Consider the following 12,408-nt stretch of genomic DNA (forward strand, 5'->3'; position numbering starts at 1 on the left):
TTCTCGGATTATAAAGCAACAAAAAGAGTCCGAAATTAGGGAGGACAAGTTTTGTTTTGTACGGGAAATATATATTTTTTTACCCCTTAAATAAAACAACAAATTCTTTTTTTTTTTTTTTTCTCTTTTTTTTTTTTTTCTCGTTTTAAAAATAACTTAATTTAATAAAGTTGATTGGGCAACTTTTAAATAAGAGTACGAAAACAAGAGACAAAAATACATATACATATATAAATATATATATATAACTATATTCTTTCATTTTTTTTCCTCCCCCCCTTCTCTTTTCCTTTTTATTTCTTTCTCTCAACACTTTTACCATGTTTGTAAGACAAGTACCGTTTGTCTATTCTTCCCTTGGTGTTACACTAAAAAGATTATTAAAGCCAAGATTAAGCCCAATTCGAAAACTAATGAACCAACCTTCATCTCTTAATAATACAAAGAATAATGCTGTGGTTGCAGTGAACAGTACTGTTGCTGCTGACATAGATAAACAACTAATGTCCAATAAATATGGATTTACTTTACCCCAATTAATGGAATTGGCTGGGTTTTCAGTTTCACAAGTTGTCTACAGAGAATATCCTTTAGATAATTGTGGGAATAACAAAGTTTTCATTATTGTCGGTAGTGGTAATAATGGTGGCGATGGTTTGGTATGTGCAAGACATTTGAAACTATTCGGTTATGAACCAATTGTTTATTATCCAACATATACCAAAAGTATCAGTAAACAACCATTTTATAACAATTTAACTTTACAGTTAGAAGAAATGTTTGAAATACCGATTTTTAAAGCACCAATAGATAAACCATCTCTAACCAAATATTTGGCAGAGTGTAGATGCGTTGTTGACGGTGTATTTGGTTTCAGCTTCAAACCACCTATTCGTAAAGATTCTGTTTTCTTTCCTATAATGGAAGCAATGGTCGAGTATTCAAATGCTAATGGAAAGGGTAGTGGTAATGTAATTTCCATTGATATTCCTAGTGGTTGGGATGTGGATAAAGGACCATTGTCATTAACTAACGATGATCATGCAAAATATGTGCAACCTAAGGTTTTAATTAGTTTAACAGTACCCAAATTGTGCACTCATTTCCTTGATCCCACTTTCACTAAACATTATGTTGGTGGTAGGTTTATTTCTGGACCATTTGCTGAATCTTTGGGGTTCAAAAGCTTTGACTACAAGGGTACAGATCAAATATTAGAATTAAAAATGAAATGAGTGTTTATACGTATATAAAGGTGTCCGAAGTCTTATTGTGAGATTTCGGATGAAATTTGGTTATTTATATTGTTTTTTATACGAATGACTATAACATTTTTTTTTTCTTTTCGTTCCGCGTATGCATGCGCTCACACTTTTTTTTTGTGCGGGGATGTTTTTCGGTATTATTTGAACATTTCTTTTTTTTTTTTTTTTTTATATGATAAGTTAATTTGTTTCTTTTTCTTTCTTTTTTTCTTTTTCTTTTTCTTTCTCTTTTCTTTTTTTTTTTTTTAATAGAGGGGATGGCGGAGCAAGGACGAAGTAGAAAGGACTCTTTGCATTGTGCTAGTACTCTTTTCTTTTTCCTATTTGTTTTCATATTTTTTTGTTTTTCCTCTTTTTCTTGTCTTATATTTTTTTTTTTTTTTTTTTTTCGTTTTCACCTTTCTTTTGTAACTTTTTACTTTTACTCCTACTTCATACTCACTTAGTCTATGAAACCTTGAATCTGTTTTTACTATACATTTCCCTTGCCTCTTTTTTAACATTCAAATTGGACATATAACTTATCTAATAAATAATAATAATAATTAAATAATAACGACAGTTTGTTTATAAGACGCGACTAATATTTTACTGCTTTTTAATTTTTTTTTTAGTTTATTTAGTGGAGAACATATTAGGAAAACTAATCAATAACCGCCCACCCACTGTGTGAATATATTTTAATTATCTCCCTCCCCTCCTTTTCCTTTTTTCTTTTCTTCTTTTGTTTTCTTTTCAATGAATGAATCACACTCACTATCCGATACTATACCAGAAAAAAAACAAGATATAATAAAAAAAGAGGACACTATTAATGATAAGAAAGACAACTCACAAGTATCAGCCACTTTTATACATTCTTCAAATGCCTCCTCTTCACCTTCTGTGCCAATTTTGTCACCTGTACTTACAGAAGGAGTAGAAGAAGGAGTAGAAGAAGAAGCAGAAGAAGAAGATATCAGTCAGCACCATCAAGAAAAACAACACTACAACACTGATATTAATAATAACGATTTTATTGGAAAAAATACTACAGATACTAATGAAAACAACAACCATACAACCACCAATAACCGTACAACCAACCCTAAAAGAGTCAAAGTATACATTTTGGAAAATAATGAGTGGAAAGATGTGGGAACAGGTTATTGTACTGGAGAATTGCTCAAAACCACTAATCACGATACTAATACGAGCAGAGTTACAAACGATAATACTACTACAGCTAATACACATAATGGTGGAAATGAGGATGAACAAATTGATGAAGCTTATCTTTTAGTCCATGATGAAAAGTTTCCCGATGTGATGTTATTAAAATCAAAGATTGAAGGAAATGTTGAATATCAAAGACAAGAAGAAACTTTGATTGTTTGGAAAGATCTATTAAAAAGAGATATAGCTTTAAGTTTTGAGGAAAGTAATGGGTGCGATCACGTATGTGAATTTATTGTCAATGTTCAAATGAATTTAGTTCATTCCATTAGCTTGGTGGCAGTTAAATCAGATTTATCTAACAATTCAACGGTCCATGAAATTATTGCGGGCCCCGTAAACTTGCCCACTATAAGTCCCGATCAAAATTGTTGTGACCTATTAACAAGTTTGAAATATCTAAATGAGAATTTATCTTACATTTTTTTGAAAAATGAAACAATAAGTTTTATCTTAGCAAGTAATTATATTGAACTATTAATTAAACTTTTCAATAAAGCTGAAAGTTGTCATTTATTAAAAAATTTACTATTACTAAGTTCTATAATGAAAACTCTATTTATTTACAACGAAAAAGTGTTAATCGAAAGAATATTAGAAGATTCGAACTTTGACTCCATTTTAGGAATACTAGAGTACGATACTGATTATCCAACAATGAGAGCTAATCACAGAGCCACTTTCCACAGTATTTTTATTAAACAACATGAAAAATTTAATCAATGGTTTAAATATAACACAAACTCACTTTTCAAAGAGGTTATATTAAAAACTTGTAAGTTAATTTTTTTGAAAGATGTTGCGTTGGTTAGATTTTTAGATGATTTCCCCATAATCTGTGATTTAATACAAGAATACCAAACTTTTATCATTGATTATATGACGAATGGCTCCGAATTTTTAGATAAGATATTGGGTATCTTTAGCCCAAGAGACGATTCGGTCGACAACGGTAATACCAAGGATGCAAACAATTCTGCTAAATGGGAAGCTTTAAATATACTACATCAATGTATTCTAATGACCAAAAATTCATTTGTAGAACATTCCGAGAAGTCTGAATTTTTTCATAAATTGGTTACTTCAGGATTGTTTAAAGTTTTATATTTTGCATTTGATACAAGTGTTAGCACTCCCGACAGCATTACTATTAATACAACTCATGATAAAAATCACACAGATACTTCCTTTTCTCTATCTGATTTGGAATCCATGCGTATACTAGCCACAGATATCATAATTGCTATTATTGATCATGATGTTTTATTAATTAATAACTCGTCTGCAAGTGCAGCTGGTGCCATGAGTTATGCTGAACAACAACAAAATAGTATTGGTAATATCAATTATAATAAGTCTGCTGAGACCACCCTTCCATTATTACAAAAAATCGATGACTACAATACTGACATAGACACTTCCAAACTAAGTAATGATATGACTTTATTAATGATTTTATCTAAACTATTGGTGGAGGATAAAAATATTTGTTTAAAAGAGCAAATATTACAAGCTTTATTAACTTTATTGCATCCAGACGGCAATGATGGTGCCGAAGATTTTTTGACGTCTAATAGTAATAGTTGTGGTAATAATAATAACTACACTGAAGATAATTATAATATGGATGATAATATTGAGGAAGATAATTTAGGGTTTGTTACTACTGGTACGACAGGTTCCTCGAATCTTGGTGATTTTGGATCTAGTGATAACGACACACTTTTTGGCGATATAAATGAAAATGACAACATGGATGCTACTGTTGCCGCTATTACCAATAATAACACTAACAAAAATACCATGTATGTTTGCGATAATACTGATATTATCATGGACGATAATGAAATGGAATTAAAGAACAGAGATTTAAAGGTAGATTATTTTGAAATGTTTGATTTTTTAAATGCTTTTTATAAGGAAGTGGCACCAATATTATTTGGTCCACTCATTTCATTGGAACTATGTGGCACGAAAGGTAATAGCAGTTTTACCTACCAGGATAATTTATTAATGCTTTATTTAATTAAATTGGTCAATTTTATTGCTGTCATTCATCAAAGACACATTTCAAGAAATTTTATTTTAGAGAATCACATCTTGATAAAGATTTCACAATTGGTCAATAACAAGAATGTAACATTGCAATTGAAATTATCATGTATAAGATGTTTGAAAAACATTATTGAATTGGATGACACTTATTATATTAGATATATCATCTCCAAAAATTTATTAACCCCAGTGTTTGCTTTGTTAAGCGCTAACATGTTTAAAGACAATCTATGTACATCAACCATATTGGATTTACTAAAGAAAATAGTGGATCACAGTGAAGCTTCGAATTCCAGATTATTGAATAGGTATATTGTCGGGAATTTTAGAGATTGTCTTATTGGTGTTAATTATTCAGAACTAAGTGATAAAATGTTCAATATGGAAAATGAAAAGCAGTTAATAGACCCTGTTCAAATTATCTCATCGAAAAAAACAGTTTTAAAACCTGGAGCTACTTCTATGCCTCCTTCTAAAGCATCTTCTATTCATCATAAAAGAACAAGACGAGGAATTTTAAATGAACAGGTAATATACAGTGATGATGACAGTGCTAATTATGACGATGATGATGATGATGAAGAAGAAGGAGAAGAAGAAGATTTTTACAGTAAAGATGAGGATATAGATGATGATGTTTTCAGTAGATATAACCTTAAAAATAAGGAGCGTCGATTAAGCGATGATCTCAAAAATTATAATCATGAAAATCACAACAAGCATAGTAATACAAATAAAAATAATGGTAATAATAGAAATGGGAATAAAAAAGTTATTAAAAACCAAAATGCGCTTTCATTAAACGGTAACAATGATATTGGTGATGGAGGAGGTAGCAATAGCAGCAGTAATAGTGGAAGCGAGAACGATAGTGATGAAGAATTACATCCAATAAAACAAAGAACATTATCAGTATAAATCTTTTGATGTACTGGTGAATGGAATGCATATCTATTTTTTTTTTTTTTTTTTTTTTTTTTCCTCATTTTTCTCATTTTTTTTTTTTTTTTTTTTTTTTTTTTTTGCTAGAGTTACATTTGCTTTATTTAATGTGTAATAATATAGATAATGATAAGAAGAACAATGTTATGGGTACTTTTTGTATTTTATATTATATTATATTATTTTATTTTATAGAAATTATTGATACCAATATCTGAGATGCTTTTAAAAACATTAACCACTTTGAATATTTATCAACATTTTTAATAGTTATTCGTATTTTCCTTGTCGTGTAATGTGATATGTACGTATATATTTCTCTCTGAAAATAGCCAAGAATTCAACGAAAAGAACACACACACAAAAAAAAAAAAAGAAAAAAATAAAAATCATGCATGGTAAAAACGTGCAGGTGATTAAAAAAAAAAAGAAGTAAAAGTTTCTTGTTTCCCAACTATTTGCTATTTATTATTCATAAAGCCCAGTGGAAAAAGATAATATATTCTTTAAAAATCTAAATTTATCCTTCGAATACAAAGGAAAGAGCAAAGAAGAAAAAAAGCATAAGAATTAAAAACTAGGAGAGGAAAAGAAAAATGTCTGAATGGAAAGTTGACCCTGATAATAGAAGAAGATTATTAAAACTTCAAAAGATTGGTGAAAATAAAAAATGTGTTGATTGCAAAGCACCAAATCCACAATGGGCTTCACCTAAGTTTGGTATTTTTATTTGTTTAGAATGTGCTGGTGTCCACAGAGGTTTGGGGGTTCATATTTCCTTTGTTAGATCCATCACTATGGACCAATTTAAACCAGAGGAGGTTTTAAGAATGGAAAAAGGTGGAAATGAAAATTTTAATGAATTTATGAGTTCACATGGCATTTCTTTGACTTTACCCCCTAAACTAAAATATGATAACCCTATTGCTGCAGATTACAAGGATAAGTTAACATGCTTAATAGAAGACAAGGAGTGGACGGAACCAGAACATCCTGATTTTGATCCAAAATCATTGTCAACTAATCTATCGTCTACTACGGTCCCTACTTCTATTGGTACTGATAATGCTAGTTCCAATAAGCAACTTGATAAAAGGGGGGATAGTCCAGCAATTCTTGGAAATCGTCGTTCCATGTCTCCAGCTAAAGCTCAAAAAGAAAAAAATGAGTCCTTTTTTAATGAGTTGGGCAAGAAAAATTCCGCTAAGCCGGAAAACTTGCCGCCATCACAAGGTGGAAAATATCAGGGATTTGGCAACACTCCTATAAATAATACTGACAAACAGGGACCAACTGTTAGCATAGAAAATCTTCAAAATGACCCATTGGGTACTTTGACAAGAGGGTGGGGCATTTTTACTAGTGCTATTTCTAAATCCGTAGAAGATGTTCAGGAGTCTGTAATCAAACCGAGCGTTGAACAATATCAAAAAGGTGAATTACAGGAAGAGGCTTGGAGGGCAGCTGCCCAATTTGGTCAAAAGTTTCAGGAAACTAGCTCTTTTGGTTTACAAGCCATTTCAAATTTTACTAAATCTCTACAAGGACAATATAACTATACAACTTCAGAGGGTAATGGTAGTAATAAATATGGCAATCTGTTTAATGGTTTAGAAGGAAATGGTACTGTAAATACTGATAATACTTCTAAGGTGCTTGAAAATGAAGCAGTTAAAAAAAACAGGGGTAAAAACCAAGATGACGAATGGGATGATTTTTAGCATTAGTATTATGTAATTTTGTGTTTTTAAATTTTTTTTGTATTTGAGTAAATAAAATATGTAATTTTCATTTTCATCCTATTCAAAGTGTTTGAATGAGTAGAAGTTAAACAAATATTATATATATGTGTGTATCATAAAAACTTTTAAATAGAGAATTCAGTAATTAAATACCTGATTCCAATAAAAAAAAAGAAATTTGATGAGATTTATAACTTTGAATATGTCATGTTTGATGATATCTCATTCAAGTTTTCATAAAAATCAAGTTGCTATACTCGAGTCTGGTTCTAACAATGGAAATTCTCGAAAACAGAAAAGTTTTATTGTCTTTATTGAATATAGTTGATATTTTTTTTGTCATCTGTATTAGTGCCAGGTTATAATGTGGTTATTTGTCCGAAGCCCGAAAAGCTGAATTATTTTTTTGCTGTTTTGGCTTTCTACAATATCGAAAAACTTGTTTACTTAAAAGGGCAAAAAATTGCCTAGCTCAGTTTTGATCGTATACTAGCCAAGATAAATAAATAAACAAAAGACACTAAATTCAATAATCATGATATTTAAATTCATGGAGGAAATCCCAAAGGATTTGAAAAAATCTGTAGAGAAATTATCAACCCAGGTGTCAGATACAAATGAATTTTATACAGTTATACAAAATATTTATGATTATGCTATAGAAAATTCTGAGCAGCTGGCAAGGAAGAAGATAAAGGCTTGTCAGGACTTAGGGTCTAATTCCAAAACTATTTTCCAGTTAAAAGGTGTTTCTGTTTTGTCACCAATTAGGAAAAAATTGGATTTTGCTATAGCTCTTAACTCACTTGACAATTCTTTTCAAATTTTATTTTTAAAAGATAATAGTGTTCAATTTGGTATTCAAAACCTTAACACAAATATTAAATTTGCCACCTTTTTACCTGCTCCTGAAAAGGAAAACATCGTGTATTTGATTATATCTTATGATGAGTCTTTTAATGGTACAAAGTTTTGTGAGCCCATATTAATAGCATTGAACAAAACTGCTGTCATATCACAATTAAAAGAAAATAAAGCAGCTGAAATTTCCACTTTTCAAGATTGTCGTGATTATATACGCAAGCAAGCTATACTAACTGGCTTCCGTATTGCAGATACGTTTAATAATAATAATATTGACACTGAATCTATTTCTTCATTTTATGTTAATTGCCATAGAACTACTAAGGAGGGAACCTTATATTTCCTACCTGATAACATTATATTTGGTTTTAAGAAGCCTATATTAATTTTTAATACAGACGAAATTGATTCTATTACTTATTCTTCAATTACAAGATTAACCTTCAACGTTACGTTAGTTTTAAAATCTGGAGAAAAATATGAATTTTCAATGATCGATCAAGCCGAATATGGTAAAATAGATCAATATGTAAAGAGTAAGGAAGTTAAAGATAAATCTATGTCTGAAGAGTTAAAGGCCAAAATTAAATTAAAGTCCAATATTAATAGCACTCAAGGTGATGGAAAATCTGCCTTGGTGACAGCTACTAATGAAATAAATAATGGCAAGGATATTAAAAATATAAATAGTATGAATCTAGATTCTGATGATGATGCTGAAGATGAAAATTTTGTTGGTGAAAGTGATTTATCAGATGGGAGCGAAATTACAGATATGGAGAAAGAAGAAGAGGAAGGAGAAGAAGGGGAAGAGGAAGAGGAAACGAATGAAGAAACACATAACAAATACGGCATAATTAACGATTTTCATAGACTAAAAGCAAATGAATTCGACATAAATATCGAAGATGAAGAAGATGACGAAAATTCTGGTGCAGAATATGATTAGAGAATATACTTTGATTAATTTTTTTAAAATATCTAATATTACATATATGTTAATAAAAAAACAAAAACCAAACGAAGAGAAAAAAAAAAGACGAAAACTTCTTTATACATATATTTAACGTAAATAAGCCGCTTTTTCTTTATTATATATATATATATATATATAAATTATTCTTTTAAACGTTATTCTTCCAGCACATAGTTTCCTAGTTTATCAATTTTTAAATTACCCACTCCAGTAGACAATGCTTTAATAATTTTTTCATTTTCACCCTCATCAGAGTTGTATTGCTCTTCACTTTCTTCAGTATAATCATCGGAATCAGAATATCCATCGGATTCAGCATAATAATCAGAATCAGTATCCGCTTCTTCTTCACTATCTAAATTTTCTTCATTATGATCTCTCATAGCATGTACAGCTAATTCCAAATCCCTATCACCAGGAATTTTTTTACTATAACCAGAAGCTTGAACTAATCTATCTAAATCATCACACCTTTCTACATCTCTTTCAAAAACAGGATACATATATTTATAACCATCACCAAAACCATCAACATCCAACATTGACGTATCAGACTTAGGCTCATATTTTAATTTTTTTTTGAAAAATCTACGTATACAATCAACATCTCGTTTAAAATAATACTCAGCATCGGAATGCTCAATTGATATAGCTTGAGGGAAATCAATGACGATAAATCCCAAGTCACTTTCATTTTCCAATTCATTCTTAATCATAATATTAAACTCGTTAAAATCACAATGAATCAATCCATGGTTTGCTAGTTTTACAATAAACATCATAAGATCACTGTATAGTTTAGGAATATTTTTATGCTTTCTTAGTCGCCTCATTGGGAATCCTTGAATTAATTCCATAATAATTGCATGTCTCGAATTATCAAAGGGCTTAGGAACATTGAAACTTTTAGAATACAATAAGCTTAAAAATTGGTATTCTTTATTTGCTGCAATTTTGGAAAGATACATCCAATTGGCGCCTTGGTTATTACGTTTTAAATAGTCTCTGTTGTTTTTAACGGTATGAAAAGATGTTCTGCCTAATCTGTGCAATTTCATAACTTTTTCAACTCCATCTCTATCGCTAACGGTATAAATATCAGACTCTTTACCAACACCAATCATGGCACCTACACTATATAAAGTTTCTTTATTTAACATGGATTTTAAGGCTAGATAGTCAATACCATTATAAGTTAGTTTGTAGCCATCATACTTAGCATTTCTCACTTTAGAGACCAACTTTAATTTAGCTAAATCACTGATGGCCCTATTAGTGCCACTAATAGACCGCATTCTAGATATTTGATGAATTAGTTGAGTTGGAACAATTTCATGATTTCTTGATCCCTGTTCGACAGCTTGTAGAACACGGAAATCGTCGGAAGTTAAATATCTCATATGACTAGTGTCCAACTTCATTTTTTATTTTCCCTTAGTTTAGTAGTATTATTAGTACTTTTTTTTTTGTTTTTTTTTTTTTTTTTTTTTTTTTTTCAAATATCTTTGCTTATTGAGAAGTTTAAATTGCTAATATTTCTTTCTGAATGTAATAAACTAACCCATATTAGGAAAGAGGGGAAAAAAAAAATAAAAAAAAAAGAAAAGGTCATTTTACAAAAAAAATAATATCTGGAATAACCGAATAAAAAAATAAAATCGGACACCAAAAAAAAAAAAAAAAAAAAAAAAAAAAATTTCAATCGCATGTTAAAGTTGGAAACAAATTAGCAAATGTTTATTTTGGATACGGGAAACATTATCGCATAGTTAATGTTTCCTAAAGTTTTTTTGCTCCCCTTAAATAGCCTATAGACTGAAAATCGACAAAAGCGCCCTTTTTTGGCTCAACCAGATTTTATTTACAAGAACAAATAAATGAATAGAAAATATAAAGGGGTAAGCATATGGATCTGATAAATTTTAAAATATATTAAAAAAAATTGTAAAAGAACACGGCATCGAAATTAATTAACAAATATATAAATATATATATATAAAAAACCATGTCAACTCAAGAAATATTCGTCATTAAGTTTACCAACCGCCTTGTTGGCCACCGTAACCGCCTTGTTGGCCACCATAACCACCTTGTTGACCACCAAACCCACCTTGAGGACCACCAAAACCACCTGGAGGACCACCTTGAGGACCACCGAAACCACCTGGAGGACCACCTTGAGGACCACCGAAACCACCTGGAGGACCACCTTGAGGACCACCAAAGCCACCTTGCTCACCGCCAAATTCACGTGGGCCACCAAAACCACCTTGTTGGCCACCAAAACCGCCTTGTTGACCACCAAAACCGCCTTGTTGGCCACCAAAACCACCTTCATGGTGGTGGTGTCTTCCTTCATTGCCACCTTGGTTACCTTGTTCATGGTTCTTAAATTTATCTTCAACCTTGTTGGCTAAGAAAGCACCACCAACAGCACCGGCAATCTTACCGAAACCATGATGATTGGTAGTTAATTTGTCACCAGCGTATGCACCGGCAGCACCACCAGCAATGGTACTGAATATACCTCTCTCACCAGGTTGGCCTTGTTCTTGACCTTGCTGATATTGTTGGCCTTGTTGATATTGTTGGCCTTGTTGATATTCTTGACCTTGTTGGTTATAATTGCTTTGATTTGGTTGTTGATAAGTGCCTTGTTCGGCAGAATTGTAGAAATCTTTAGCAGACATTTTGTTTCTTTGTTTCTTGTATACTTTGTAGTTATTTAGAAAGTTTATTTAATAATACATATATGCAAGCAATTCTTAACCTAAAAATAAAGGAAATAATTGGCATCTAAAAATAAGAGTAACGGAAAAACACAAGAAAGCATGATCTACATAATTAAAAAATAGTGAAGGAAGGAAGAAAGGAAGAAAGGAAGAAAAAGGAAAAAAAATAAAAATAGAAAAAAAAGCTTTCAAGATCATTTAACTCAAAGTGTTGGCCACTTTTATATACGTGAACCAAAAAAAAAAAAATTAATTGATCTATTAAACATCGATCAGAAAGCAAGAAAAAGATTTATAATAATTGCCATTGTCGCCAAGGTGGCGGTTATTACAGTTTGATCGTAACAAAATTTTAATAGTAAACAATTTCCGATTGTGTTTGATATTAATATTAAAAATAGCATTTATGATTCTCTTTTAATACACTTACTCAAAAACAGGTGCAGAAACACTAATAAAACGTGCAATTGCCGCCTACTTTGTTCTTTCTTTGGTTACATTTTTTTTTTATTGAGGCATAATAAAAAGCCTGTTTCCCTTTTTTTTTTTTTTTTTTTTCTATAAAAAATGTTTAATAAATGGGATATTTAGGCAATATTTCCAAATATAACACAAAA

The 12,408-nt window shown here is 30.6% G+C and overlaps 7 protein-coding genes across 7 annotated transcripts; 4 read left to right on the forward strand and 3 right to left on the reverse strand.

The window, feature by feature from the left end:
- Positions 1–320: 320 nt before the first annotated feature.
- NNR1 (NADHX epimerase) lies at positions 321–1,235 on the forward strand (the record flags this gene model as incomplete). Its single annotated transcript, XM_046077640.1, has 1 exon — positions 321–1,235. The coding sequence occupies one exon, from the start codon at positions 321–323 to the stop codon at positions 1,233–1,235; it is 915 nt and encodes a 304-aa protein (XP_045935436.1).
- Positions 1,236–1,323: 88 nt separating this feature from the next.
- Positions 1,324–1,599, reverse strand: SCDLUD_003000 (uncharacterized protein; the record flags this gene model as incomplete). The annotated part of the gene is made up of 1 exon (XM_046076946.1): positions 1,324–1,599. The coding sequence occupies one exon, from the start codon at positions 1,597–1,599 to the stop codon at positions 1,324–1,326; it is 276 nt and encodes a 91-aa protein (XP_045935437.1).
- A 404-nt stretch (positions 1,600–2,003) lies between these two features.
- On the forward strand, positions 2,004–5,453 carry PSY2 (Psy2p; the record flags this gene model as incomplete). Its single annotated transcript, XM_046077641.1, has 1 exon — positions 2,004–5,453. One exon carries the CDS (start codon positions 2,004–2,006, stop codon positions 5,451–5,453), a length of 3,450 nt encoding a protein of 1,149 aa, XP_045935438.1.
- Positions 5,454–6,073: 620 nt separating this feature from the next.
- On the forward strand, positions 6,074–7,198 carry SCDLUD_003002 (uncharacterized protein; the record flags this gene model as incomplete). Its single annotated transcript, XM_046077642.1, has 1 exon — positions 6,074–7,198. One exon carries the CDS (start codon positions 6,074–6,076, stop codon positions 7,196–7,198), a length of 1,125 nt encoding a protein of 374 aa, XP_045935439.1.
- A 556-nt stretch (positions 7,199–7,754) lies between these two features.
- On the forward strand, positions 7,755–9,032 carry RTT106 (Rtt106p; the record flags this gene model as incomplete). The annotated part of the gene is made up of 1 exon (XM_046077643.1): positions 7,755–9,032. The coding sequence occupies one exon, from the start codon at positions 7,755–7,757 to the stop codon at positions 9,030–9,032; it is 1,278 nt and encodes a 425-aa protein (XP_045935440.1).
- A 182-nt stretch (positions 9,033–9,214) lies between these two features.
- On the reverse strand, positions 9,215–10,480 carry RIO2 (protein kinase RIO2; the record flags this gene model as incomplete). The annotated part of the gene is made up of 1 exon (XM_046077644.1): positions 9,215–10,480. One exon carries the CDS (start codon positions 10,478–10,480, stop codon positions 9,215–9,217), a length of 1,266 nt encoding a protein of 421 aa, XP_045935441.1.
- A 615-nt stretch (positions 10,481–11,095) lies between these two features.
- SCDLUD_003005 (uncharacterized protein) lies at positions 11,096–11,749 on the reverse strand (the record flags this gene model as incomplete). The annotated part of the gene is made up of 1 exon (XM_046077645.1): positions 11,096–11,749. One exon carries the CDS (start codon positions 11,747–11,749, stop codon positions 11,096–11,098), a length of 654 nt encoding a protein of 217 aa, XP_045935442.1.
- Between the last annotated feature and the right edge of the window lie 659 nt (positions 11,750–12,408).

Source organism: Saccharomycodes ludwigii, chromosome III (assembly GCF_020623625.1).
Source record: "Saccharomycodes ludwigii strain NBRC 1722 chromosome III, whole genome shotgun sequence".
In the NCBI taxonomy this organism is placed as follows: Eukaryota; Fungi; Ascomycota; class Saccharomycetes; order Saccharomycodales; family Saccharomycodaceae; genus Saccharomycodes; species Saccharomycodes ludwigii.